At 42.4% G+C, this 26,858-nt stretch overlaps 7 protein-coding genes across 12 annotated transcripts; 3 read left to right on the top strand and 4 right to left on the bottom strand.

Moving 5' to 3' along the window:
* Positions 1-1,444: 1,444 nt before the first annotated feature.
* Positions 1,445-3,258, top strand: LOC108597750 (dynein assembly factor 3, axonemal homolog). Its single transcript, XM_017984458.1, has one exon. The coding sequence runs from the start codon at positions 1,542-1,544 to the stop codon at positions 3,204-3,206; it is 1,665 nt and encodes a 554-aa protein (XP_017839947.1). The 5' UTR covers positions 1,445-1,541; the 3' UTR covers positions 3,207-3,258.
* Positions 3,215-4,692, bottom strand: LOC108597751 (mitochondrial ribonuclease P protein 1 homolog). Its single transcript, XM_017984459.1, has one exon. It carries the CDS (start codon positions 4,630-4,632, stop codon positions 3,265-3,267), a length of 1,368 nt encoding a protein of 455 aa, XP_017839948.1. The 5' UTR covers positions 4,633-4,692; the 3' UTR covers positions 3,215-3,264.
* Positions 4,693-5,757: 1,065 nt separating this feature from the next.
* Positions 5,758-13,606, bottom strand: LOC108596905 (unconventional myosin-Va). Of its 5 annotated transcripts, none has more exons than XM_017983097.1 (17): positions 13,223-13,587; positions 11,800-12,613; positions 11,185-11,423; positions 10,636-11,124; positions 10,490-10,583; positions 10,204-10,433; positions 10,037-10,057; positions 9,853-9,966; positions 8,903-9,789; positions 8,292-8,833; positions 8,084-8,219; positions 7,817-7,914; positions 7,017-7,719; positions 6,827-6,958; positions 6,251-6,770; positions 5,966-6,190; positions 5,758-5,901 (listed from the first exon to the last, which is right to left on the bottom strand). In XM_017983097.1, exons 1-17 carry the CDS (start codon positions 13,250-13,252, stop codon positions 5,761-5,763), a joined length of 5,415 nt encoding a protein of 1,804 aa, XP_017838586.1. In that variant the 5' UTR covers positions 13,253-13,587; the 3' UTR covers positions 5,758-5,760. The 5 variants fall into 5 exon arrangements, with proteins under 5 accessions (XP_017838586.1, XP_017838584.1, XP_017838587.1 ...); XM_017983095.1 differs by having other exon boundaries at positions 10,037-10,060; positions 13,223-13,252; XM_017983098.1 differs by lacking the exon at positions 10,037-10,057 and having other exon boundaries at positions 5,761-5,901.
* Positions 13,607-13,971: 365 nt separating this feature from the next.
* LOC108596727 (DNA replication licensing factor MCM4) lies at positions 13,972-17,172 on the top strand. Its single transcript, XM_017982771.1, has 7 exons — positions 13,972-14,227; positions 14,298-14,605; positions 14,664-15,586; positions 15,645-16,016; positions 16,078-16,444; positions 16,497-16,949; positions 17,017-17,172. Exons 1-7 carry the CDS (start codon positions 14,155-14,157, stop codon positions 17,110-17,112), a joined length of 2,592 nt encoding a protein of 863 aa, XP_017838260.1. The 5' UTR covers positions 13,972-14,154; the 3' UTR covers positions 17,113-17,172.
* Positions 17,173-17,327: 155 nt separating this feature from the next.
* LOC108596728 (oxysterol-binding protein-related protein 9) lies at positions 17,328-25,728 on the top strand. 2 transcript variants are annotated; one of them, XM_017982772.1, is made up of 14 exons: positions 17,328-17,708; positions 19,344-19,472; positions 19,982-20,203; positions 20,279-20,356; positions 21,781-22,042; positions 22,413-22,542; positions 23,195-23,602; positions 23,666-23,919; positions 23,979-24,153; positions 24,220-24,355; positions 24,418-24,504; positions 24,902-25,023; positions 25,115-25,220; positions 25,281-25,728. In XM_017982772.1, exons 1-14 carry the CDS (start codon positions 17,586-17,588, stop codon positions 25,365-25,367), a joined length of 2,319 nt encoding a protein of 772 aa, XP_017838261.1. In that variant the 5' UTR covers positions 17,328-17,585; the 3' UTR covers positions 25,368-25,728. The 2 variants fall into 2 exon arrangements, with proteins under 2 accessions (XP_017838261.1, XP_017838262.1); XM_017982773.1 differs by lacking the exons at positions 17,328-17,708; positions 19,344-19,472; positions 19,982-20,203; ... (1 more) ...; positions 21,781-22,042; positions 22,413-22,542 and adding an exon at positions 22,859-23,041.
* Positions 17,823-19,171, bottom strand: LOC108596730 (elongation of very long chain fatty acids protein 1). Its single transcript, XM_017982775.1, has 5 exons — positions 19,038-19,171; positions 18,880-18,979; positions 18,621-18,714; positions 18,310-18,556; positions 17,823-18,246 (listed from the first exon to the last, which is right to left on the bottom strand). Exons 1-5 carry the CDS (start codon positions 19,051-19,053, stop codon positions 17,930-17,932), a joined length of 774 nt encoding a protein of 257 aa, XP_017838264.1. The 5' UTR covers positions 19,054-19,171; the 3' UTR covers positions 17,823-17,929.
* On the bottom strand, positions 20,190-21,454 carry LOC108596729. Its single transcript, XM_017982774.1, has one exon. The coding sequence runs from the start codon at positions 21,344-21,346 to the stop codon at positions 20,366-20,368; it is 981 nt and encodes a 326-aa protein (XP_017838263.1). The 5' UTR covers positions 21,347-21,454; the 3' UTR covers positions 20,190-20,365.
* Positions 25,729-26,858: the final 1,130 nt, after the last annotated feature.

Here is a 26,858-nt window from a genome sequence, read left to right as displayed (position 1 = left end):
TAACCTGTAGCTAAAGATTTGTACGTTACACATGCAATACATATATAGAGCTAACCACAAAGCTTAACTAACCCCTTAATTTTTTTTTATCTAGCATTCTTTTGCCCAGTATGCTTTTGCCCCTCTGCTGCGCTTGCGGCTCTAATTACTTTTGTTTTCCTCAGCAAACCACATGCGAGAACTGGGGGGAATGAAACTCATTGAAAGCTGACGCCTTGATAAATTGCCGAGAGCCCGAATGGATTTGTATACGCTTGCTGCTCGCATTTATTGAACCGCAGGCAAATGAAGTGCATGCCTGGCCTAGCGGTTGCTTTTTCCCAACTAAAAAGAAGGGCAGCACCCAGACAGAAATCCAAGCATGTTAATTGCTAGCTTTGGCTGCCACAATTGATATCTATAAACTGAGCTCAAGCGCAGAGTTTTGTTGAAAATTTCTTATTAAAGCGTTAAGTGAAATTAGAAGCCATGGCAAAAGTTAGCTGCTTGTCGAAGTTTGGGCTATGAACACGCGTAAGTAAGTGTGTATTAAGAAGTTTTGCAGCTTTGTCAAAAACTAAAACTGCACTTGCAAGATTAAGTAAGCCACTAAAGACAATAAAGCATTTGGTGAGAACGTTGCACTAGAATATTTGATTTGGGTAACTCTCGTCTAATATTTTATTATTAGCTACTTACATATATATTGAGAATGATTGATACAAAATATGTCTGCTTTAAATTTGCCTCTTGGCCGAAAAATAAGCAATATTCAATTTAGCTTCAAACTTTGAAAAGCACTAAATTGGCGTTTTACATAAAATATATAAATTCGACTACTTTGAAAACCATTTGACCAAGTTATGGACAAAAGGTAAGTGTGTATTAAGAAGTTTTACAGCTTTGTCAAAAACTAAGAGTGCACTTGCAAGATTAAGTCACTAAAGGCCATAAATGTTTTTGTCAGCGCCAACTTCCGCCTTGTCTTGTATTCTATTGAACAGAATTGCGCTTTAGCCTCAGCAAACTTTCTTCTATATACATATATACACAATGTATATATTGTTGGCGTTTAAAGTTTGCGTTTGTGTTCGCGTTTGAGCGTTTGGCAGTAAATTTCAATTATGAGTTTAGCGTAAGACGCAGGAGCAATGCCCGCTGGATTTGTTGTGCCTCACTCCTGCGCTAGATACGCGGCAATCAGCTGAAAGCATTTTTGCAGGCACTTGTTTGTCTTGAATAATGCATTATGCTTCTTATGCTCAAGCAAAGCTCATCTCATCATCGCAGCGCTGGCTGCCCCGCGGTGTTTGTCCGACGCGCATCAAAAACCAATTTCCGCCATTGGCGCTGCTCCAGGACAAGGATTGCAATGAGGCACAGAGCATGCATGCAAAGCAGGCGTCCGAACGTTGCCAAGACAACAAACAAACTCTGAACTCAATAAATAAGTCAACCCCAGTGGCAGTGGCATTTGCAGTCGTCGTCCAGGCAACTTTACTCAATCAAATCAAACGGCAGCTGCTGCAAAAAGGGGAATTTTTAAATTGCGTACAAGAAAGATGTTTTGGGGACTTAGCTCTGCGTTGGACTTATATCAGGAATATCTGAAAGCATTCAAGCTGTCAGATGAGCCTGCAGCAACTGAAGCTCCCGCTGAGCTCAACATACTGCTCTGCGGCGCTGCTGACCCGCGACATGTAATCAAAACGCTGGCCAAGCGTTATACACATGGCAGTGCGCCCAAATTGAATATCTATATGCTGGATGCCTGTGTGGAGATTGTGGCCAGAAATATGCTGCTGCTGGGCCTGGCGCTGGAGCCAGCCGAATCCTTTAGCCTGTTATGCAAGGCGCATCTGTTTATGGACATTTATGGCAACACGCTGCTGCGTCCCAGCTCACACTACTACATGGCCACCAAGGGACGCACACTGCTCAACATCGTGTGTGATGAGGACAAGCGTCAGCAGCTGGCGCCCATGCTAGACATACAAGGACTTAAGTATAAGGAGCGCGATGGCCTGGAGACGGCCTTCAGCTACTGGCAGCCGCAGAAGCAGATCTATGATATCAAGAGTTACTGGGAGCAGCGTGTGCGCGCCTTGCTGGGCACACGCTTCGATCATCGCGAGGGCGCCTTTGACTGGGATCTCAGCATGACGCTGAAGAACCGCGAGGCGCAGCAGATTTGCTCGCAGGAGTATCGCTACTGGCGTGAGTGTGGTGTGGCCTTTGTCTTTCCGGAATATGAGCACTGCAAGCCAAACAAAACACTTGCCGCTGGCCTGGTGCCAAATGGACGCAGCTATGTGCATCGCGGCTATGTGGGTGACATACAAACGGGACCGTTCTGTGGGTTTGGGCTGCGCAGCTCGGAGGAGCGCATGCACAATTGTGTGCATGGTGAGAATGATTATCGCGCAACAGATGTCACCGAGCGCAATCTGCTCGAGCTGTTCCATGAGCTGCACACCCAGACTCCCTACGAGCATGACAAGTCCATTTCGCGTCGCTATGGCTGCACCAAGCTGCTCATGACGCCGCTGCTGACCTACAACGAAAGCGATGTGCATGACAAACAGCAGCGATATGATCAACCCTGGATTACATTCCCACACATACAGCTGCACTTTCTGTCCTCCGTAGAAATGTATGAGCTGAAGAAGGGTGCACAACGCTGGCAGAATTTCTTCGACATTGCCTTTATGGGCTACAACTATTTTTCATTTCTCAGCAAAGAGTTCTTTGGCATAATGCGCTTACGTTCACTGTTTCTGCTGGAGACTAAGCTGCTGACTGTGGAGCGCAACGAACAGGTAAAAAAATTTGAAGAAGCTGCCAAAAAGCTGCTAAAGGACGCCGGCTTGCGTCCTTGCATTAACTATCAAGCCATCAATGGCAAATTTATGCACTTGAAGTATAAGAAGCCAGCAGCTGGCAAAGAGCTGGAGGAAGACGAGTTTGAAGAGGAGCAGTCAATAGAGCCCAAAGATGATGAGGAAAAGCTGCATGATGAAGCTGAAGTAGCAGCCGACTCTGCAGCCGAAAATGAGCAGCAAAAACAGGAGGCGCCAGCAACTGTAAAACTTAAAGATGAATCTGATAAAGTTGATGAGCAGCATCACAAGCATGAAGAGCCAGCAACTGTAAAACTTCAAGATGAATCTAATGAAGTTGATGAGCAGCAGCTGCAAGTACTGACCTTAGATGAGCAGTCATTATAGTTTAACAAATACTTAACTTTATTGCAATCTTATTAACGTAATAAAGGTTACCAAGCATTTAATTGCTTTGCGTTGTCTTCTTTTTACCCGTCGCCCAGCTGTCCAGCTTAAAGTCCATGCCCTGCTTGTGTTCGCGTACCTTTTGGGGCGTGGCAAAGGCTTTGACTTGCCGCCTGTCTGCCTCAAACTTAAGCAAATGATCGATGCGCACATTGAGTTTGTTGGCGCGCTTGTTAAAGGCATTCCGCGAGTAGTCTTCATCGCCAGATAGATCCACCACCTTACGTCGCGGCACATGCTGCAGCGCCGTCTCCCAGTCATTAGTTTTCTTTAAATCCAACATTATGTTAATCATTTGATTGAGTGTAAGTGACTTGCCGGAGCCGGAGTTCCATTGCAGATAGCGATCTAGTGGCAAACGCGCCATGCGCAGACCCAGGCGCTTCGCTTTGGCCAGCGATAGCGGTTCATTGTTCATGGTGTCCACCATTGCGCCTACTATGTAAACATCATCGGCATTGTAGTTGACTAGCTCCTCGCGGCAATGTGGCGTTAGATAGACTAACTGCTTCTTGGGAAACAGTTCCGTAAAGCACTGACTATGCACATTCATAGGAAACTCTGGATTTAGCATCGTGGGTATATAACGTTGCAGTCCTTGCATACATTTGCCTTTCATATTGACGTTGCAGTAGTGCAGATCAAAGGGCTCGTCATTGGCGCGATTCTCGGCAAAGCAAAGCATTAGTTGCTTGGCCGCATAGGAGGCTTCTCGATTATTCATGTGCGTATCGTAGGAGCAGTCCAGCACCATTTTGGGCGCAAATTGCATGGCACGCGTCAGACGATTATTTTGCCAATGGTTTATGGTTGAGTCATAGATACGCAGCAGCAGCGATGTATGTCCCAGTCCATAGATAATGTGTGTATTCTCCTCACGCTCCTTCCGCGTCTCAGCCACACGTCGTTCGATATCCTCAGTACGTAGTGCCTTTTTACGCTTCTCCGACTGCTTTTTCATATCAATTTGCCACAAATACGCATAGTATTTAATGCGTGCGGACTTTGTGGGTAATGCCAGTACGTGCTCCCAATGCTCATCTTGAAAAAACTCCAATCTTGGCACTCGGCGTCCTTCTTGATGTGCTATGTCGGCCTCTAGCTGCAAAACTTTTAGCCTCTTTTCACGTTCCTCCTTTGTCTCGGATATTGCACTATCCGAAAGACCTGTGGGCGTAGCTTGAGCAAAAGGATTCCCAATTGAATGGGAGGCCGGCTCTGGTTCATCCATTGGAGTACTTGCGCCGGCGTTTATGTCTGTTTTAAAAGGGTTAGCAAGTCCTCGCGCTGACGCTCCAGTTCTAATACCAGCATTCCCATTCAACAGCAGTCTGCATGCTCTCCAGTTAACTATACTTTTTAACATTTTCAATTATTTCTAATATATAATAAAGCACGCGAAAGATTTGTTATTATGTGTTGCACAACGGCGCCGAATAATTGAACAGCTGTTTAGTACTCGATACTCGAAACAGCTGAGACAATAACTAGCGGGCAGAGTTGCCAGTTTGTTGAGCGCTCGCAAAAAGATGATCTGGCAACACTATGTAGTAGCTTAACCGTTTTTTCGATTTGAAAAGGATTAAATTGTGTAATCTTTTAAATTGTGTTATTATCCTTTATATACTTTGACATACACTTAAATAATAACTGAACAAGATTAAATTTGTTTTAGAATTTAGAAATTTAAAAAAAAAAACTAAAGTCTTGGATTAAACAGAATAATGCGGTTCGTCATTTTTTATTGTATAAATACATGTATATTTATTATAAAGTTTATCATAATTCAAGCGAAATCAATAAATTATATAATTAGATCTTTGCTTTTATATGTTTGGCTACAAAGGCAAGGCTAATCAGCAAGTGTACAGCACAAAGCCAATTGAGAATACAATAAATTGAAATAATACAAAAAGTGAGAACATATTGTGAATACAGCAATGTTGAAAATATATAACATTATTTTCACCTGCTTTTACATATATATTATTATCTTAACACTTAAAGTCTCTGTATTGCAAACATGTAAGGCAACAAATTGGCCATTGTATACATAATTTTTATATAAATTTGCATCAAATACATTGTATGTTGTATACTTAAAGGTACAAGGTTTATGTTTAATGTCAAGCTTAGGTTGATTATCTTTGGAGTCTTACTCCCGGCACATGAAAGTAAATATGTTGCTCATATTGCTTGGGTTCATAACCTTTCATCACGCACAAGTTTTCGCAATTAACTAAAGGGTTCACAATAGGGAACTGGCGGCACAGCTAATTCAGTTATAGTTTTAATTTAAGGGAACACTTTAAACTAAGCAGGAACTACAGTTACAGCTATGCACTTTAGTAATCTAATTTAATTTTGCTCTAACAAACATAGCAAGTAAATATAATTTATATCCTATAAATATTTTTACGAGTATAATACAAAACAAAACACATCACGTCAAATGGCAACGCTTAAATAATAGTCGGATCAGACGCTAACAAACTTATATTTTGGTGAGGAATTCGTCCAGATTTAAATGGGGCGGCAATTCGATGTCTTCCAACTTAATGTCACTGTACTTAAACATCACCTTAAAGGGATGTATAAAATTCTGGTCCATGGTAAACTCATCGCTCATCTTAGGCTGCAAAAATATTTAAAGAAACAAATAAGAAGTCATAGATGTAGTCTATAGATAAAGCTAATACCATTTGACGTGCGTTGAGCTTGCTGGTCAGTTTTTCTAGAAAAACATTTGTTATTTCGCTCTCATAGTCATCCAGTTTATATGACTTCATGACCTTCAGCACCTGAGCTGTGTTGAGCGATGTACACAAATCGCAAATGGTTTGCACATCCTCCTCGCTCTTGCGCGACTGCAGCAGCTGCGACACTTGATTCAATGGCGCCAGTGGCATCAAGACCTCATTAGACTGCAAGCAATAAAAAATGTTAATCAAAAAGCTCAAATGGTGATTGAAGCAAACATTTACCATCTTCTTGTCGCGCACCCAATCCTCTATACAACCCAGATTGTAACGTATTATCATGCCAGTCTCCCACATACAAATGTCGCCGCGCAACATTAAGCAATTGAGAGCGACGGCACAGACAAAGTACAATAGCTGGTTAAATATCTGCTCGGCATAGATGGGATCAAGCCCAAAGTGCTGGAATTGCTTGTAAAAGTGCTCCAACTGGCCTATAAGCTGCTTCCACGCGGGTACATTACCCTCGGGCGACGAGTTAACATCACTGCTGCGATTGCGCATGCCATGTGCATGGCGCGTACGTTGAATCTCATCGTTGTTCAAGATAGCCGGAACTATTTTGGGATCTAGCAGACCCTGTATCTGCATGACCAGCGCCTGATATAGATTAACAATCAAATCGAGTATCACGCGTCGATATTCGTAGAGATTGAAGTTCTTTAGCTGCTGCTGATTCTGTTTCTCTGTGTTAAACTTGACGTACTCCTCCACATCGCCATATTGTTTTAATAGATTCAAAAGCCTGCAAGCAAAATCATGTTTATCTTTGATTTTTCTAAATATAAAACTAGCGCTTACGTTATGGAATTGACCAGCCAAATGACGCGATTTTCTATGGGATGTGGTGTGCGATGCATTTTCTTTATTTGCAAGACAAACTTGCTCAGCAGCTCGCGCACATCTTCGTCCGCATTAGTTAAATCAGTATAGCTGGAAATATGACAGTTCAGATTAATGAAACAGGAACAAAAAGTGTACAAATGCCTACCGTATGCACATAAAGATAAGATAAGCCGGAAATCCGGGCAGCAGGCCCACAACAGTGCGCGGAGTTAGACTGCTCAACAGTCGCTGTAAGATTTTGTCAAGATCGCTATTATGGAACTTCATTAAACCGAGCGGATTTTGAGACTTTTGCTTAGTCACATTGGCGCCCACATCGCTGCTACTGCTTGCCACCTTATTGCGTGTCATCTCCTCCTCGATTTTGTGCTCCAATTTGCCGCCGTCTTGTCTGTATGCCTTGAGTTTGGCATTAGCCAGCTTAAGCTCCTCTAGCACCAGCAGATACTGTGTAATGGCCTTCTTTAGTTCCAAACGCAGATAACGATCATTTTGCTTGAGCGTTTCGACATCAGCCTGTTCATACTCGTCCACGCTCTTGAACAAAACCTCCTGCATTTCGTCTTTCTCTTGGCCAAGACGCTCGATTGCCTGCGTCATTTCAATCAGTTTACTATTATGCTCCTCGGTAATGGCTTTTAGCTCCGATTCCAATTGCCTGTTGACAAGTTTCTGGGAGTGGAAAGCCTCCATGACTTCCTGCATATTGCTGGCGTCGTTGCCACGCAGCTGCAAGCTCTCCGGCTCAAAAGAGCGTAAGGTTTGGTTTTGTTGCAAGAGAACAGCCTTCAGTTGAATGCACTCCTCGCGTCTTCGGCGCACCTCCTCTTGCAGTGCAGCATGCTGAGCTGTAAGCACAAAGAGAGCGGAGAGAGAGAGAGAGAGAGAGAGAGAGAATTAAACAAGACAGTCGAGTGCTCTGGGCAAGGAACTAAGGATTGTTACCATTGAGCTCGTTGATCTCAACGCCGTGCTTAATGCTCGTGCGCAGCTGATCGTAGTCGCTGCGTAGTTTCTCGTTCTCTACCTCAAGCTCGGACACGCTGTGTTGTTGTTAACAAGTATTGTTGTAGTTGTTGGTGGTGATGATGTGAAGCAATAGTATACATACATAATACATATATTTGTAATTAGACTTTGTTGCCATATGGTGTTTGAGAATACGTGTGTGCGAGTGTGTGTGTGTATGCATCACTGGTAAACATTGCTTACCGGAATGAATCCTCCGTTGGTTTATTGCGACTTGCCAGTTTAACATACTGCTCCAGCAGGCTCCTGTGCTTTTGCTTCTCTTCCTCCAGTATAGAACGCAACTTGACCACAATGCTGGTGCTGTCCAGGAATGAATCTACCATAAAGCAATACCGAACCAATTATCAATAAAACAGGCAAGGAGTAATCGATATAATTGGACGCCTACCACTCTTGTTTATCAAATCTGGCTGTCTGTTAATGTCCAGCGTATTTCTGGCGGAGGCATAGCCCACATCATCTTCATTCTGGCTGGAGGCATTGCTGACGGAGCGTACATGATGCATGCCAAAGGAGCTGAGACCATTTTGCTGACCCAGCCGACTGAGCTCCTCCTTCAGCATATAATTCTCGTTCTCAATCACTTCCTTGTCCTTGATAGCACGCTGATAGGCTTCGTTAAGCTCCTTGTTGTCAATGGCAGTAAGCAAATGCTCTTCTTGTATGCGCTGTGTGCTCTGCACACTTTTCGCCATTTCAATCATGGAGTCCACCTGCTGACGCAGCTCGACATTCTCCTGGCACCAAATCTGCTTCTGCTGCTGCCACTCCTCCTGCGTGTGTCCGTTCTCCTCCAGCAGCTGCATTTTCTCATCACGCTCCGACTCCAGCTGCTTATTCAAGGCCTCAATTAGTTTATCCTTATCCAAACAGGCGGCCTTTATATTTTTGAACTCCAGCTCCAGGTTCTTTTTCATTTCTAGCTTCATTCTGCAAATAACCCAGCAATTAATCAATTAATAGTAATTACAAATTATTAAGAAGCAGCTAAGCACCAACTTTAAAACGCTTATCTCGCTGGTCTTGTGCTTCAGATTGCTGTTGTCACGGTTCAGCTCATCAATGCGCTGCTGCATGGAGATAATCTTATTCTCCAAGCCCATATACTTCTTCTCCATGTGCATAATGGTCTTGGCCTCCTTCTTCATGCCCCTGAACTTGCGTCGCGCCAAAAAGCGACGCACCGCCGCCTGGCAAATGATAATGTCCCTGCGCCGTTTCTGATAGGCGCGACGGGCCAGCACACCACGCACAAAGCGTTGGATCTGCACGGCCCGGTAATGATCCCGCATGGCATAGAACTTGTTGCGTGCGAGCATGCCACGTGCATATTGCTGTATGCCGGCCACAGAGTGACGCAGACGCAGATAGCGACGTCGGCAGAGCCAGCCCTTGGCATATTTGGAGAGTATGAGAGCGGCACGTGCCTCGCGCATTTTTTGCACTCGCATGCGCGCCAAATAGCCACGTGCATGGCACTGTATGCCCGAGATGACGCCCTGCAGACGCACATAGCGTCGCCGATGTATAAAGCGGCGCACCACTGACTGCACAATGGTAATGTACTTCTTGCGCAGATTAGCACGCACTTGTTCCAGAAAAGCCACCTGACCGGCTCTAAAGAATATCTGCGTATTGCCAAAGCGATATTTGTCCTGATCGGGTATCCACTTAAGCACTATGTTGCGACAAGACTGATTCATATCATTTTTATCGATCTGCGCACGATGCGCCAGCAGCTGATAGCGCATATAAAAATCCAAGTAGAGCCAACGTGAAGGAAAGCCCGCTGCGGAGATGCGCACCGTTTCCAACACACCGCACGCACGCAATTGTTGTATAATCTTGGCCGTCTCCCATTTAAAGGCAATCTTGTCATCGTTGGGCTGCAAACCAAAAGAGCAAATAATAAATACAATACCCCATACGGATTAGTGCAAAGAACTTACCTTGATGCAGCGAACATAATGGGGCGTGGTGGCATGCAACGTGGAAATCAACGAGGCCAAGCTCTCTTGAAACTGAGAGCCCACAGTCTTCTTGTGCTGCTTTGAGGGCACCACCTGGCAGTTGTAAACAAAATTGAAATTAAATCAAATGTAATATAGAGTATAGTATGAATCGGTAACTAACTCTTCGACGCGTCTCATTGAGCTGCTGTTGAATCCAAGTAAAGATTAGGACAGTGGACAGTGATTGTTGGATTGATGGATGATTTGGACAACAACAAGCGTATGAAAGTACAGACAAGCAATACAAGAATATAGTTTACAAGCATTGTTATGGTTATCCAAACAAACCTGTTTGCGGTTCGCACTGATGACAACGCGTCCGCCCAAAGTGGTGGTGTTCTTGTTAGCATCGGTGCAAAGTGTGTCGACATCCTCGAGAACCATGACCTGTTTGCACAGCGACATATTCGACTGCGCCAGCACATTAGTTAGCTCTTTGGATACTGTGTCTCGATTCTTTTCCAGAAAGCCGTTTACATCGTATTCCACCGTATCCGAGAAATGTTTGATGAAGAAACCTAACAGACATTTAGTTAAAATACAACCCATTTTAGTAGACCTAGCCACCACATACTTGTTGTGCCAAAGCGTGGCTTTTCAAAATGTGGAAACTTGGCACACTTCTCAATTAGTTTGCCCGCCCAGCTGTCGTCCGATCCGCGAGGCATCTGCAAAATGGTAAGGTTTAGCTTTGTTAAGTTATTGATGACCACTACTCACTCTACACTCCTCATCTAGCAGATCCAGTACACCCAGGCGCGACTCGATGAGATCAATGCAGGGCTGATTGTCATAAAAGTCAATCATGGTCCAGGTAATGCCCTCCTTGAGATACTCCTCCTGTTCCAGCTTGAAGACATGCTGATTGAATTGCTGCTGGAGCTTCTCGTTTGCATAGTTTATGCAAAACTGTTCAAACGAGTTCACCTCGAAAGTTTCAAAGCCGTAGATATCGAGCACGCCAATGAAGCTGCACTGCTTGCTACCGTTATTGAGACTCTTGTTCAGCACATTGACAATATACTGGAAGAGCTTTGCATAGATATGCTTGGCAAGCGCGTCACGGGCTGCTTGCGCCATCTCAATGTTGTTCGGTATCAGCACATATTCATTGACCGACTCTATCTTACGCATCAAAAGCCAGCGACGCAATTCATCCGGATTGATTTTTAGCAGATCGCCAGTCACTTGCAGATGCATGTTATTTTGCTGTGATATAAAACAATAATCTATCGAAATATTTTTAAATGTTGTGCACAGGCAACTTACAAATATCTCGCAGGAATCAGTGTCCTCCTCATCGCTGCCATCTTTGTACTTCTTGCATACCTCAATGTTGCCCAAATGCAATATGCCAGCAAGAATTTTCACAATGTCTGCAATCTGTTGTATGGAAAAGCCCAACACAGTCATGGCCTGCACAGTGTCATTGAACTGATCCGCATCAGAGACGCGCTCAATGTCCGAAGCACCGCCCATGTTCAAAAATTCATACTTGTCCTGATGGTCTGCAGATGATTTCAGAAATATGCATTATTAATCAACAAAAACAAAAAACAAAACAATTTAAATAAAATAATGTAAACAATAAACAAACAAAAGTGAAATGAAAAGTAATAAAAAAATAGTTATTTCTGCATGTTTCTGCATTAATTAAGAATAATAATAATATTTGTAAGCAACACGGTTTAGAAAGTTGTGTGATGCGTGAAATAATTAAATGGACAAAAGTTCCATTAGCGTTAAGTATATTACTATTTACATTTTAAATGAAATGAAGAAATGTGAAAGAAAAAAAAATTCACAGATACGCAGATATATAATTTTATATGAATGCAAATTCATATGTAAGAATTAAATTAAATTCATCGGTGATTGGCTTACCCAATACTAGTTCCGGATACTTGGCGCGCGCTGCACACAGCTGATAGAATATATGATAGTTGCGTTCTCCTTGTGCCTGGTAGACTACACGGGACTTCTCCAGCAGATAGGTATGCATGGTGGCGCCTTGCAGATACATGACGCCCATGTTGTTTTTGAACAGCAGCTTGGTAAATTTTCCAAAGCGGGAGCTGTTGTCATTGCGTGTCGTCTTGGCATTGCCAAAGGCCTCCATAATCGGTGAAGATGCCAGCACCTTGCGTTCGACTTGTGTCTCCGATTCTGAGCCGCCAACGGCAGCAAAGTAACGCATGGCATATTTGGCTGATACGGTTTTGCCGGCGCCGGACTCGCCGCTGACAATAATGCTGAGATTGCAGTTCTCACGTTCCAGTTTGTTGTAAGCTTCCTCGGCCAGCGCAAATATGTGTGGCTCCAGTTCGCCCATGGCATGGCCGCGATATGCGCGTATAATGTTGGGACCATAAAGCGGCAAATCTGCATACGGATTAATGGCAACCAGTATAATGCCGCAGTAAGTGTAAATGATTTGGCGCTCGCAGAAGCGCACGCGCAGATTGTACAGCACGCCGGGCTCATGAAGGTACGATAGTGTGGTTAAGTCGTTTTGGCCAACCAGTATAGCAGGATTGCGTAGCGGCGGTAGATTACTGCCATCCGGCTTGAGTTTCCACTCTTGCAGTCTACCCGATTCGGTTTGAATTTTCAAAAAGCCCGCGCCCTTGCGATAGCTTTCTTCCAGCGTGGCGCTCTCCCACACCAGCTCCGCATGGGGTATCCAAATTTTGGCGCCCTAAACAAAACACAAAGCCACATTGCAATGAAAACATGCCTGACCTGGGCCAAACACAAGGCAGCTTAAGCCCCGCTGCTTAAAGTTTGTGTAGCTTAAACAGAAACGAAAACACACACACACACACACGTACGCAAAGTACCGCAAGACCACACAAACACACACACACACATATACATTCATGGCATGTTGTCATACAATTAGAAAAATATTAATAACAACACCGCCATTGCTTATCGGCGTGAAAGTTCTGATAAGACGTCTGAATCATTTGCAACACCAAAATGTGTTCTCCAAAAACGCACAATGACAGCGCTCTATGACATCAGAAGAGAATGGAGGAAGAGTGTGGTGTGTGAGTGTAGTAAAAGGGAGAGAAGAAACGAAATTGGCGCACACTCACACACCTGTACGAAAGCAGTGCACGTTGTTATTGTTATTACACATAATTTATGCTTGTGTGTGTGTGTATGCTTTCATAAGCGCCTCATTCTTAACACCATCGGCAAGTGACGACGGCGGCGACAGCGACAGCGAAGTCGACGGCGATTGCCAACAATGCACTTGTAGGGCATCAATATAATGTGTGTGATTTTTCACAGTACTTACCTTTGCGTATAACATCTCCTCGCTCGACATGATTGCAGTTGCCTTTGCTTATCCTTATCCGTGGGGTCCGTGGCCGTATGCAAATGAGAGCTTCACTTGTCTACTCTAAGAACTTCAAAGCACGAATGGGCAATTATTTGATGTGTGCATAAAAACCCGTTATGTTTTGTTTGCTTTATCGTAATGAATTTGGGTTAAACAAATTCTCTCGTCTCCCTCTTTTCTTTTTCACTTGTTCGTACTTAAAGCGCCATTGTCTCGCTATTTACCTTTTTTTATCTGTTTAATAATTTTAAGCCAAAAAATAAATAATCATTAAAAGCTACATTGGTAATTTAGAAGGTACTTGTCTAAACGAAAACTAAACTCGCCTCCGACAGTCTTGTCTGTGAACTAACTCTGACTTTGACTGATGTAGAACGTTGTTGTTGTTGTCATTTTGTTGCCAAAAGGGCAGGGTTGTCAAAGGGCCGTGCGGTTATAGCCAAGTTAACAAACCGATTATACCCGGTGGTTTAAAATAGACTAAACCGATTTCGAAAAAATCGACGCAGCGAGAATCACAAAACAGAGTGTGAGCAGGGCTGCAACAGAATTTCGATTTCGCCTTCCGAGTTCAACTCATGTGTTTGAAATAGAGAAATCTGGGGTTCTTAAATTTATCTTACATAAGCGGAATAATAAAAATGCAGCCTTGATGGCTTTGTCCTTAAAATAAATTTAATTTTTTTGATTCGCGCCAAGCATCATAGTATCGACTCTCACTTCGATGCTTCCAAAATTTTTAAGCAAAACGGTCACACTGTTGCTCAGTTTTGGCGGGCTAAAACACAAGCGTCGTCAATCACTATTATTTTTCTACCAAGTTGTTGTTGACACAAAGTCTTGCACCGACAATCTTTATTGTTATTCGGTAATATCTACATTAAAATATGTCTAGTCCCGCTCGTTCACCCAGTGTTGGAGCTGCAACACCAAAGCAGGGAACACGCACGCCTACACGAGGTAAATATTTACTATAAGACAAAGCTTCTGGTAGCAACTAAAGTGTATACGTTTATGCATACAATTGTAGGTATTGCTACGCAGGATGTGGATACACCAATGCGCATGGGACCCGGACGAGTGCAGGCCAGGCCATCGGACAACATAAGTCTGCCGCCCACATCGCCGGCCCATGTTAACTTGCCAGCCACAAGCCCGGCACGCGGTCTTGGTGGCATGTCAGAGATTGATTTGAGTTCGCCTCTGAACTATGGCACCCCCAGCTCCATGGGCTCTATACGTACACCGCGCTCAGGCATACGCGGTACACCATTGCGAGCACGTCCCGATATACGGACGGATAAACGCATGCGTCAGGTGGCAATTGGAGGATCGGGTGTAAGTAGCAAAGCAATTGCACTTTAGTTATGCATGCTAAAAAAGTTGCTTGTTACAGCTGGAAACCATTGCCGAGAAGGGCTCGGAAATTACTGACCCCGTTTCGGAGTCCTCTGCAGCACCGCAACTCGTTGTTTGGGGCACCAATGTTGTGGTCAGCCAGTGCAAGTCCAAGTTCAAGTCGTTCATTATGCGTTTTATTGATCCAAGCGCTGAGCAGGATGAGATTTCTGAAAACATTGATGTGAATCAGCCATTGTATCTGCAAAAGTTGGAGGAGATTCATACGCTTGAAGAACCATATTTAAATCTTAACTGCGCGCATCTAAAAACATTTGATCTAGATTTATACCGCCAGTTGATATGCTATCCCCAAGAGGTAATACCCGGATTTGATATGGCCATCAACGAGATGTTCTTTGAACGCTATCCGGCAGCCTTGCTAGAGCATCAGATACAGGTGCGTCCGTTCAATGCAGACAAAACGCGCAACATGCGCTCGTTGAATCCTGAAGATATGGATCAACTTATAAGCATTTCCGGCATGGTTATTCGTTCTTCAAATGTAATACCTGAAATGCGTGAAGCCTTCTTCTCTTGCAACATTTGCTCATTTTGCACCACCGTTGAGGTGGACAGAGGTCGTATCTCTCAGCCTACACTCTGCACCAACTGCAATACAAACCATTGCTTCCGGCTAATACACAATCGCAGCGAGTTCACGGATAAGCAGCTCATTAAGCTACAGGAGTCACCAGATGATATGGCGGCTGGCCAGACACCACATAATGTTCTCTTGTATGCACACAATGATCTTGTGGACAAAGTACAGCCTGGTGATCGTATTACTGTTACGGGCATTTACCGTGCCACGCCGCTGAAAGGCAAGGGACTGAACGTTAAGAGTGTGTATAAGACTCACATTGATGTGGTTCATTTTCGCAAGGTGGACAACAAGCGTCTCTACGAAGAGGAGGAAGGGTAAGCATCTGCTTATTTTTAAAATTGCTTAGCTAATACAATTTTATTATATTTCCAGCAAAGATCACATTTTCCCACCCGAGCGCATTGAACTGCTGCAGCTTCTGTCCAAAAAGCCTGACATCTACGATCGCTTGGCGCGTGCTATTGCGCCCTCCATATACGAGAACGATGACATTAAGAAAGGCATACTTTTGCAGTTATTTGGTGGAACCAAAAAGAAACACTCGACACTTGGTCGCCAGAACTTCAGATCAGAGATTCATTTGCTGCTCTGTGGTGATCCAGGTACCTCGAAATCGCAATTGTTGCAGTATGTTTACAACCTAGTACCACGCTCTCAGTACACATCAGGTCGTGGCTCGTCCGCTGTTGGCTTGACCGCCTATGTTACCAAAGACCCGGAAACACGTCAACTAGTGCTGCAAACGTAAGTTTTTGCAAAGAACGTTGTAAGTTGATTTTTAATCAAATACTATCTTGCCTTTCAGTGGCGCTCTTGTACTTGCGGACAATGGCGTTTGTTGCATTGATGAGTTTGACAAAATGAACGATTCAACGCGCAGCGTGTTGCATGAGGTAATGGAGCAGCAGACCTTGAGCATTGCCAAGGCAGGCATAATTTGTCAGCTAAATGCGCGCACTTCCATACTTGCCGCAGCGAATCCTGCCGAGTCGCAGTGGAACAAGCGGAAAAATATCATCGATAATGTTCAGCTGCCACATACGTTGCTCTCGCGTTTCGATTTAATTTTCTTGGTGTTGGATCCACAGGATGAGCTTTTTGACAAACGTTTGGCCAGTCACTTGGTATCTTTGTATTATGTTACACGTCACGAGGAGGAGGATACTATGTTTGTAAGTTGTCTACTTTTTAAATTTAAACTGTGGCTAAACCATGCATTTTTAGGACATGAGCGTGCTGCGCGATTATATTGCCTATTCCCGGGAGCATCTATCGCCTACACTTTCAGATGAGGCACAGCAGCGTTTAATTCAAGCCTACGTAGACATGCGTAAAGTGGGTGCAGGTCGTGGCCAAATCTCCGCATATCCACGTCAGTTGGAGAGCTTGATACGTCTGTCAGAAGCTCATGCTAAGGTGCGTCTGAGCAGCACGGTTGAGTTGCAGGATGTGGAGGAAGCCTGGCGTTTGCATCGTGAGGCCTTGAAGCAATCGGCCACTGATCCGCTCTCTGGTAAAATCGATGTGGGTATTTTGACCACTGGCTTGTCGACCGCAGCTCGTAAAAAACGCGCGGATTTAGTAGCGGCTATCAAAGAAAATCTCAAGAAGAAGGGTAAAGTGCCCACAGTACCTTATCAGAAGCTTTTCAAGGAAATAAAGGAGGGCTCCCAAATTGTAAGTGCAATTATTTAAAATTCTTTTATTTGCGCAACTAAAACGCTATCTCTGCTATTATTTTTAGATGATTACGCGCGAACAGTTTGAAGATGCACTGAAGGAAGTACAGGATGAGGGCGCTATTGTCGTCATGGGAAAAAATACAATTCGCATCTGTTAGTTTAAAAATCACAAATATCTATCTATTTTCATTCCTACTATTAAGTTTCTTAATAAAGTTTCAAAATTAAATTTCTTGCATTTTGAATATCGCTTGGGGGCTATCGACAGATTGCATACGATGAATCGAAGCGTAGCGCTATCGCAGACACAGAATAAGAAATGTTGGCAACTCTTTTTATGATTACCTCACTCGCTCTATAGAGCGAGATAGTGAGCGTACCATTATTTAGCACGGCAGGCATAACAATAAATGCTTTGTGTTCTGAGCTCCGCTACGGGCGTAGTAAAACTTGGATTAAACGTACAAGTGGGAGGATTGTTGCGTCACCAGGCAACCGCAACGAAGCTCAAGAGCAACAAATCTCAGCCTACACGGCACTCGAGTAGGAGTTGATCATTTGACAACGGCGGCATCAGCAAGCTGTGGTAATCATTGGCAACGCCAGGCGTAGTCTAAGCCGCGTTTGAGAGATGGCATCGACATCAGCTGGCACACTAGAGGGCACTCTAAGCAAATGGACGAATGTGATGAAGGGCTGGCAATACCGCTTCTTTGTATTGGACGAGAATGCGGGCTTGCTGTCCTATTACACAGTAAGTGATCAGCAAAGCAGATATTTTTATCTACATACATAAATTGCGGCAGCTTTAATTGCTATCTTATCGTGACACACAAGCAAAGCCCTGAATTTCTTCTAATTAATCAAATTGAGTATAAACGTACATATGTATATATTTGTGTACACAAGAGTATGTTTGTTTAACTGTTGGTGCATTTATATGTGTGTGTGTTTACTTGTGACTCAGTTTAATACTCAGCTGCTGTGCGATCGTTTTGAGCTCTTCTTTTTGTAGGACTTTGTATAGAAATCATAGAATCCATATAACATGAGCGTAATCACCAGAGAGAAGTACATCAAAATCAAATTGGGCACACCACAGGTTAACGAAGTGGATGCCGTATGTGCCAATATGAACAGGAACTGCACCATCTGGATAACCGTAATCGACTTCTTGACAGGCTGTAAAGCAGCCACGATTTTCTTATCCGCCACAGCCGCTATCAAGTAATACGAGTACATTATAATATGTACATTTGAGTTGAGGAATATGGGAAACAATGCATCAATGCCTGAAAATGCAAAACCAAAATGTTATCAGCTTCCTATAACAATTGATAGTTTGAGATATTTACCATTTTCATTGTGATTTATCAGCATATAGATGAGCGTTATTGTAGTTATATGATGGAATACATGCAGCTTGGTCACTTGATTCTGCTTCTTGCGCAGCACAAATATTACTGTCTCGACGAGCTCCGATATCTTCAGCCAGAAGAGGAAGTAAGACAGTCGAAAGTGCCGACTTAAACGCTCGGGCGTCTCCTCTAAATTGCTGCATCTCCAAAAGAACAATATGGTATTCTCTGATATATACAGTATCTGCCATGAATCGTTTTGTTTTGAACTTTATACACTTATTTGAAAGGACTTTTGGCAAACTCACCTCATAGACAACAAAAATGCATGAGAGCACCTGGACTATATTGTGTACAATGATAAGTGTCTTTAGCTCAAAGGGCTTGCGGTTGTCCATAAATCTAAATAGAACGGAATATATGTTTTATATATGTATGTAATGCTAGCGTATTGAATTAGATTTCGCACGTTGTGACTTTAATTGAATTGTTAATTTTTGTATTAAGGTTCAGAGCTCGCATTTAAATTATACAGCTAGTGTGCATTAAAATACAATTCATTCTCACCTTGGTCCCCAGCGCGTAACAAAAAGCAAATATATCGCCAATGTGGAAAACATAAACCATGGGGTGCGCATTAGTTCAGGATGCTCCACAGCATTGTCAGCTAAAAACAAATTTCAAATTCTTTATTTTATGTTATTGTTAATAAATTAATATCTCACTTGTTGCCGCCTCCATGTTGACTTTATAGAATCCTTGTGGCGTTGTCCTTTTTCTATAGCTACGCTCCGGCTACAAGCGACTTGTTCCAACGCGCCTGAGTTGCCGCCCAAAAGTGACCGTTTAACAAAAACTCTGCATTCATTTTAATCGCTTAGCTCGAATTTAATTTAATTTATGCTTACTGAATATTGCGATCGGAACTGCCCTATGCAGACGTCATAGGCACACGATACACACTTAAAACATTTGTAAACATTACAATCACGCTCGTCATTACATGTTTAACATTTTAACTTTGTCCGCAGTCCAAGGAGAAAATGATGAAAGGCGTTCGACGCGGCTGTGTGAGACTTAAGGAGGCACTCATTGGTATTGATGATCAGGAGGATAATACGTTTACCATAACTGTCGATCACAAGACCTTTCATTTTCAGGCAAGTCCTAATAATTTACCATATTATATTTTAATATATGTAAAATCTTAATAATAGCAATTTTGAATTTAATACAAGAAAATTAATAATAATATTTGGCTGTGTATAAAAAGTTCTGTTCATAGACTATTTTAATATGTATTTTTATTTAAATTGTTTTTATTTTTACTAGTTTAAAAATAGAAACAAAATTCGTAATCTAATTAAAAGCCGTGCGAATTTTAAATTCTAATTGCAAATTATAGAAGTTTTAAATAATGCCCAACCCAATTAACAGACATTTCTAAATTGCGTTTTACTAATTTCGCGAGCGTTCACTGTATATTTAATTCTGATTTTACATATATGCAACTAATTACTTTGACTCAAGTACATTCCAACGAGCGGGTATTGTATTTACCTGCAGAGTCTTGTGCGCTGATTCTGTTGTCTGTCTGCTTGGGCACAATCAAACTTTTTAACGATAAAACTTATTGCCACCCACTGCTTACACTTTGAACCACTTACAGGCGCGGCATACCGAGGAGCGTGAGCTATGGGTGCGGCGACTGGAGGACACAATACGAAGGCACGCGAATCGCTCACGTTTGTGGGACAATCAGAGCTCGTTCTACATTGCCGGTGGCTTTACGAAGGAGTCAAGTGGCAAACGTGCCAATCACTTGGAGCTGGTGGGTCGACGCGTCTCCGAGGCGGACGCTTATCTGCAATTGATGATTGAGCAAACAAATGTAAGCGTTTATTAAAAGTTCACAAAATTAAAAACTCTGTACAAAAAACACAATTATTTGTCCATATAAATGCAGGCGCTGGACAGACGCATTGCAGATCTGAGCGACGAGCTGGAGCAGGCCAAGTGCAAAGCGCTGCAGGACAACGCTTGTGTAAGTAGACTAAAACAAACGCTCCTCGAGCTCTGTTAGCGCTATCTCCAAATGCAGATCATCTCTAAAGTTATTTGAAATCTTTTGCATTTCACCAAACGATAAGCGCCAGTAGTTCGCATCCACAGGCATAAAACGGCAAGTATTCTGACTGTGACGCACCTGACGCACTGCCACAATGCTGCTGCAACGCTTGGCTGCATCGCGTCCACAAATGCTCAACGTGGCATTCAACTGCAGCCGCTGCTGCGGCGTCACCAGCCATATAACATAGACTTCATTCTCTGGCTGCGCACGCTTTAGCACACGTGCCGCCAGCTGCTTATCCTTGAGCCCTGCACAGGCAGAGGTTCTGCAAATGAGCACAACGACCGGCACATGATCCTCCAGATGCGCATGCTGCTGCGGCAGAAAGCTATTATAGACATGTCGACGCTTTGGCCGCATCTGCAGCTGCAGCAGTGAACCGCTATAGGCCAGCAGTCCAATTACTTTATTTGTCTGATACGCACAGCTTTGAGCATTGAATGTCAGCACTACGCGCTCACCTTCTGCCACACTGTAGCAGCTCTGGAAACCTTCAGCCCCGCTGCTATGATCACTGATGTAGTGCAGCAACAGCAGCTGACTGTCCACGCGACGGCGGCAATGCTCGAACAGACATTGACTCTCGCCAGTGCTAATAATCAGTGGCTTGTCCTCTTGCTGCGACTGCGGCTGCGATTGCTCTATTCCATTTGAGCTAAGCGGACACTGCTCTATGGCATCTGGATTGCTGTTCTGCAGCTGCAGCTGTTCCAAGCCTTGGCGCAGCAGCAACAGATCTTCGTGTAGCTGCTGCATTTCGTCATCGAGGCAAAATGTCTGTAATTTGCTCTCTTCCAATTTATTTTGTTGCTCACAGCGAAGCTTGTAGTTCTCAAATTGCACGCGCAGCTCATCGATGCTGGGTTTGGTTGCGGGCAATGACTGCTCAGCTTGTGTATCCATTAGTGATGAGCAGTTACTATATTATATACAAAAGAATAAGGAAAACTTTTGGCAGTAATTTATATAAAACATTAGAAATTTAGTTCGTTTTTGGGCAAGTGACAAAATGAATTATTGATTTTCAATGCAAGTTCAGGGTTAGCCTTAGGGTATTATTAGCCATGCATGAGGCGGCATGCGAATTCTGTCAGCTGCCCCACAGTCAAGCAGCTGCTCATTTCATTGGCAACCTTAGCTGCACAGTCATTGCAATATTTTTGTAGCGGCAAAAGAAAAAAAAAACAAAGCAAAAGCAAGACACAAAATAAAACTATATAGACATATAGTATAGCAGCATGGTTATTTAATCGAGGACTCGACACCATTTTCGCTTTGGCTGCAACTTCAACTCTAGTTTAGACTTATAATATAATCTACGTTGTCGCACATTGCAGGCCATGTTGGATCATATCAAGCACTCGATTGTAAGTCTACAAATTGCCAAAAATATGGCGCACCCCATCAACGGCATTTACAATGGCCCAGCAACAACAGCAGCAGCGTCAATAACAACGGTCAACAACAACAGCAGCAGCAGCAGTAGTGGTGGCAGCGGATGCGCTGGCGGCGGCGATAGCAGAGCAGTCGAGGCCATGACGGCGCTCAAGAGAGAACTGGCTTGTGGCGACGATGAGGATGATTCAACAACGGAGAACGGTAAATGTCAAACGCTAAATATTTAGATTTATGATTTTCAAAAAGCCTGCACAAGCAAACTTTTGTATGCCCTTTTGATTTGAATGCTTACATAGTTCATATCTAATTGTTTTTAAATTTAACAATAATTTAGTTAAAAATGCATAATCACCTACAAATCTTACACTTCACTAAATGTTTTTGAGCGCCTCAAGTTTCGCTTGAATTGCGTTCTATATATACAAAATATATATCATAAGTTTTTGCTCACGGTCAAATTGTCATATATATGCATGCATGACAATTTAAGGAGCACTTAATGTGCATTGCATCAAGTGTTAAGCAATCTGTGAACTATTTTCATTTTGTTTGTTGGAATTCTGTATTGCAGCCACGACAGCACCTTTGGGCTTGAGCCTGGCTGTACCTGAGACCTCTTATTCGAGTAGCGAAGGTGAAGAGGACTACTATGATGCCAACGATGATCCGTTTACCAGCCTGGGCAGCTCACCAATTACTTGGTAAGTGCAAGCGGCAAATTGCTGACACACAAAAATAAACAACAAATCAAACGCTCAGCCGGCTGTCATTGTTTCGCTCTCTCTTTCTCTCTTTGTCTGATTGAGCTTTGAGCACGCATGCGCCATTTGGCAATGCAAGTGCAGCATATACATAGAGCAAGGATATATATGTATATATATGTATGTCTATGCCTGGCGTTTATAGTATTTAAATTGCTCAGTCGCTTGTAAATAATTTATGCAGTTTTGTCCAGCCGTTCGGGGCACAGCTGGCTGTTCAGTTTAAGTCCTTTGCCCGAGCAAGTTGCAACTGTTGTTAGGCGTAAAATAGTAAAGAAAATTATTGCTTAGCAATGCACAGCACACTCTAAACGTTTTATTTTGGCCAACGAAATATGCCAAAAGCATTTAACGTCGCCATTTTCAAGTGCAACCGCAGCTGAGCGTGTGCAGTCGACGTTGCCATGTTTAAGAAGTGGGTACGACGCGTTAGCCTAAGGTGAGCGAAGCTGGGGCTGCGGTTGGGGCTGGGGCTGGGGGTATCGGCTTTGGCTTTGGCGAGGTCACCTAGCTGGTGACATCATGATTACTTATTTTTGGCAATTTAATCAACAAGTTTTATCTGCTTTATTTGTTTTGTATTGATTTGCAGCGCTACGCGTGGTTTTGCGGAAACATCGCCCACGCATGAAAAGGCGCCGGAGAGCCGCATAGATGGCGTGGAGCTTCCAACAACCACCACGACTGCAACAACAAAATCAACAACAATAACAGCAGCTCAGTCCCTGCTACCCGAAATCAATGAGACATGCTCAATTAGGGTGCCGAGCTCACGCTCGTCTAGCTATGACAATGGCATCGATTACGATGCGTTGTACGAGGAGGAGGAGGAAATGGACCTCAGCATGGAGGCGCATGGTTCAATGATTACGCATCTGCTGTCGCAGGTCAAGATTGGCATGGATCTGACCAAGGTGGTGCTGCCCACGTTTATCTTAGAGCGTCGCTCACTGCTGGAAATGTACGCTGATTACTTTGCCCATCCTGATTTATTTCTCAAGTAAGTTTGCCTAGAATTAATTGCATAATCGAAAGCATATGCTAAGCTCACTTGTCCCATCAGAATCTCAGAGCTGGATGACCCACGTGATCGCATTGTGCAGGTTTGTCGTTGGTATCTTAGCGCTTATCATGCCGGACGCAAAAGCGCGGTTGCCAAAAAGCCGTACAACCCCATACTGGGTGAAGTATTCCAATGCCACTGGGATATACCTGAGGAGACGAAGGATGTTAAGGAGGTGCATGATGGTCCTGTGCCCTGGTGCCGTCGTGATCAGCTAACATTCTTGGCCGAGCAAGTGTCTCATCATCCGCCAAGTGAGTTTAAAATACCGTTCCAATCAGGCAATCGATTAATGCTTTTATTTTGCTTGCAGTTTCTGCCTTTTATGCGGAGCATTATAATAAGAAAATTACATTTACCGCCCATGTTTGGACCAAATCAAAGTTTTTGGGCTTGTCCATTGGTGTGCATAACATTGGAGAGGGCATTGTAACGCTTGTGGATCGCAGCGAGGAGTACTATGTCACATTTCCCAATGGTTATGGCAGGTATGATCCACTGAAATTACACCCTAACCGTCAGTGCTTATCGGCGAATATGTTTGCTCTTTGTAGATCTATCTTAACGGTGCCTTGGATTGAGCTGGGTGGCTCAGTTGAAATCAAATGTCCACAGACAGGCTATTACGCCAACGTTGAGTTTCTCACGAAACCATTCTACGGCGGCAAGCGCAACAAAGTCTCAGCAGAGGTGCGTGCTGCTTTAGAAGCAACAACTTATGCTTTGTCTAAATTACTTTGTTCTTTGTTCAGATTTATGCGCCGAGTGAAAAGAAACCTTTTGTTTCTATCTCTGGTGAATGGAGCGGTCTCATGGAAGCCAAATGGCATGACAAGAACGTAAGTGACAACTGGCATTTTTTGAGCCTACACTACTCTACTATATATCTGTTTAGTTCTAAATGTTAAAACCGTTTTTTTAATTCTTACACTACCTGCAGCTACATCCATACATATATGTATCTTTCTATGACTTCCCTATCTATCTCTGTAGTTATATAGTACACACATCCATTAACCCTTTTACGATACTTGTGCTTTTCTCTTAAATAGCTTGGGACAATTTTTCTGTGTTTACTTTGTTTATCTAGAAAATTAACACCTACTACTCAACTGCCTGCCTGTATATATTTCCTATATTCAAAATCCTGTTGTGTAGATGTTGTATCTCTGTCTGTGTGTGTGTTCTTATGATTGTGTTTGTAAATGATGATTTGGTGCATCTCTAATTTTCTAGAAAACCGAAGTATTCGTCGACGTAAATCGCATACCCATATTTAAGAAACAAGTCCGACCAATCGTTGAGCAGGATGAATATGAATCGCGACGTGTTTGGAAGGAAGTGACGGCAGGACTCAAGTAAAAAGTTGCTTCCAACTGCATATGCAAAAATGACACTACGTTAAATGTATAAATACAATTCATTTATTTGATTTTATTCGTTTCCCAGATTCAATGATATCGAACGAGCCACAAATGCCAAATTTGTTGTGGAACAGCAGCAACGTGACCAAGCCAAGGTGCGCAAGGAATACGATTTGGCCTGGGAACATAAAGTATGATATAATTAATATTAATTTAAATTCTATATATATATATAATACTTTGCTGTGTAGCATTTTAAGCCCATTGGTGATAACTGGATCTATACAAAGCCGTTGAGCCAGCGCGTGTATCTGCAGGAGAAGGAGGCGAAGAGATAATGCCCGAATGATCCGCACAACAATCGACAAATAATTGCAAAGCACATTAACAAATGTTTGCGTATGCGTATATTGATCTGTATAAGTATATGATTCATATCAAGATTGAGCCTCAAGTATATTGTATAATTTCCAAAAGTGCGCAAAACTCTGTACACGAACGACGATACAACGTAACATATGCAGGAAACGTAATGTTTTATACAGTTATGAGTTAAGAGAGATGAGAGACAACTAATCTCTAGTGCCCATTTATAAATTGTAAATATTATATACACAATATGCAAAGCAAAAGCCAACTTTAAGCAAACAGTTGAACGTAAGCAAAAGTGCAAGCAACTATAAAAATGAAAAAAAAAAACAACAAAGTAACAGATATAAATTTAATAAGTGAACAGCAATACAACATAGAAATCAAACACTATAATAGTTTCTAAATACACACACACATACACACAGAGATATACAATACAAATATACTCTTAAAAAGCAAATTTAAAAAATATTAAGCATAGTTATGTATAAAACACTTACACTAGTGTGTTTCGAGGGCAATCTGCAAAACAATGAACACCTATTAGATATATATAAACTTTTACAATATCAACTAACAAGTCCATAGAGAGGACATTCACACATACACAAACACAGAATACTGTGAAATAAGTATATCAAATGTTGTAGATTACAAAATGATAGTGATTTAAGCATAGAAATTCTATTTTTTAAAGAAAGACTCTTAATAGACAAAATACAATACAAGAGATGCATATATCTTATAAACAGAAACTATATTAAATTAATTCCTGTTTTCAAAACTTTAAATGCACAATTGATTTATCAAATAAAAATGTTTAACTTTTTAGTATTATATTTTTCAATTACATTGTCACAACAATAATAAAGATAAAGCTTTATATAAAAACCGCAGCCAAAACTCCAACGAATTGTCTTTATACAGCAATACTAACGAACTAATTATTATTGATTAATATAAAACGAAACATCATAGTTAGCTTATTATATTCAGTTGGCACATTTGTCAAGTTGTACAACCACAGTGCAAAGTTTTTTCCTTTGTAAACTACCGAAATACTCTCACGAAAAGTTAACGCAAACTGAAACGAATAAAAAATATTACGCTTTAAAAACTATTTAAAATAATCAAATATACATGATTAATTATAGTAGTTGCAAACAAATTTACTTAAATAGAACTAATGTGAGAATATACAATTCGAATACATGCATATGTTTTAACGAATTTCTTTCCTTAAGAGCAAGTGCACTAACCAATTAGTAATTAAATCAGCGATTATAAATAAATTTTTTTGATTTTAAAATGAATAAAAATGTTGCTTGCAAATTGTTTTCATTTTTTCTGTAATAGCTGTTTGAAAATTGAGATTTTTAGTCAAACCGCCAAAAACTAGCAGCCGTCAATATGATGGAGCTGCCAGACTTCTAAAAATCAATATTCGTTTGTGGCGT

Source organism: Drosophila busckii, chromosome 2R, assembly GCF_011750605.1.
Source record: "Drosophila busckii strain San Diego stock center, stock number 13000-0081.31 chromosome 2R, ASM1175060v1, whole genome shotgun sequence".
Classification (NCBI taxonomy): Eukaryota; Metazoa; Arthropoda; class Insecta; order Diptera; family Drosophilidae; genus Drosophila; species Drosophila busckii.
The sequence above is the reverse complement of the archived record's forward strand: the minus strand, read 5'-3'. Positions and strand labels throughout refer to the sequence as shown.

Excerpts from the sequence above, each read along its gene's own strand:
- LOC108597750 (XM_017984458.1), top strand. The coding sequence starts at position 1,542 with ATGTTTTGGGGACTTAGCTCTGCGTTGGACTTATATCAGGAATATCTG.
- LOC108597751 (XM_017984459.1), bottom strand. The coding sequence starts at position 4,632 with ATGTTAAAAAGTATAGTTAACTGGAGAGCATGCAGACTGCTGTTGAAT.
- LOC108596905 (XM_017983095.1), bottom strand. The coding sequence starts at position 13,252 with ATGTCGAGCGAGGAGATGTTATACGCAAAG. Across the intron at positions 12,614-13,222 it reads AGGAGATGTTATACGCAAAG|GGCGCCAAAATTTGGATACC; the intron begins GTAAGTACTGTG and ends TGTTTTGTTTAG. Across the intron at positions 10,061-10,203 it reads TCAGTGCGAACCGCAAACAG|CAGCTCAATGAGACGCGTCG; the intron begins GTTTGTTTGGAT and ends TGGATTCAACAG.
- LOC108596727 (XM_017982771.1), top strand. The coding sequence starts at position 14,155 with ATGTCTAGTCCCGCTCGTTCACCCAGTGTTGGAGCTGCAACACCAAAG. Across the intron at positions 15,587-15,644 it reads CTCTACGAAGAGGAGGAAGG|CAAAGATCACATTTTCCCAC; the intron begins GTAAGCATCTGC and ends TTATATTTCCAG. Across the intron at positions 16,950-17,016 it reads TAAAGGAGGGCTCCCAAATT|ATGATTACGCGCGAACAGTT; the intron begins GTAAGTGCAATT and ends TATTATTTTTAG.
- LOC108596728 (XM_017982772.1), top strand. The coding sequence starts at position 17,586 with ATGGCATCGACATCAGCTGGCACACTAGAGGGCACTCTAAGCAAATGG. Across the intron at positions 17,709-19,343 it reads GCTTGCTGTCCTATTACACA|TCCAAGGAGAAAATGATGAA; the intron begins GTAAGTGATCAG and ends CTTTGTCCGCAG. Across the intron at positions 24,505-24,901 it reads CCAAATGGCATGACAAGAAC|AAAACCGAAGTATTCGTCGA; the intron begins GTAAGTGACAAC and ends CTAATTTTCTAG.
- LOC108596730 (XM_017982775.1), bottom strand. Across the intron at positions 18,557-18,620 it reads GCATTTTTGTTGTCTATGAG|ATACTGTATATATCAGAGAA; the intron begins GTGAGTTTGCCA and ends GATTCATGGCAG. Across the intron at positions 18,247-18,309 it reads GATAAATCACAATGAAAATG|GCATTGATGCATTGTTTCCC; the intron begins GTAAATATCTCA and ends TTGCATTTTCAG.
- LOC108596729 (XM_017982774.1), bottom strand. The coding sequence starts at position 21,346 with ATGGATACACAAGCTGAGCAGTCATTGCCCGCAACCAAACCCAGCATC.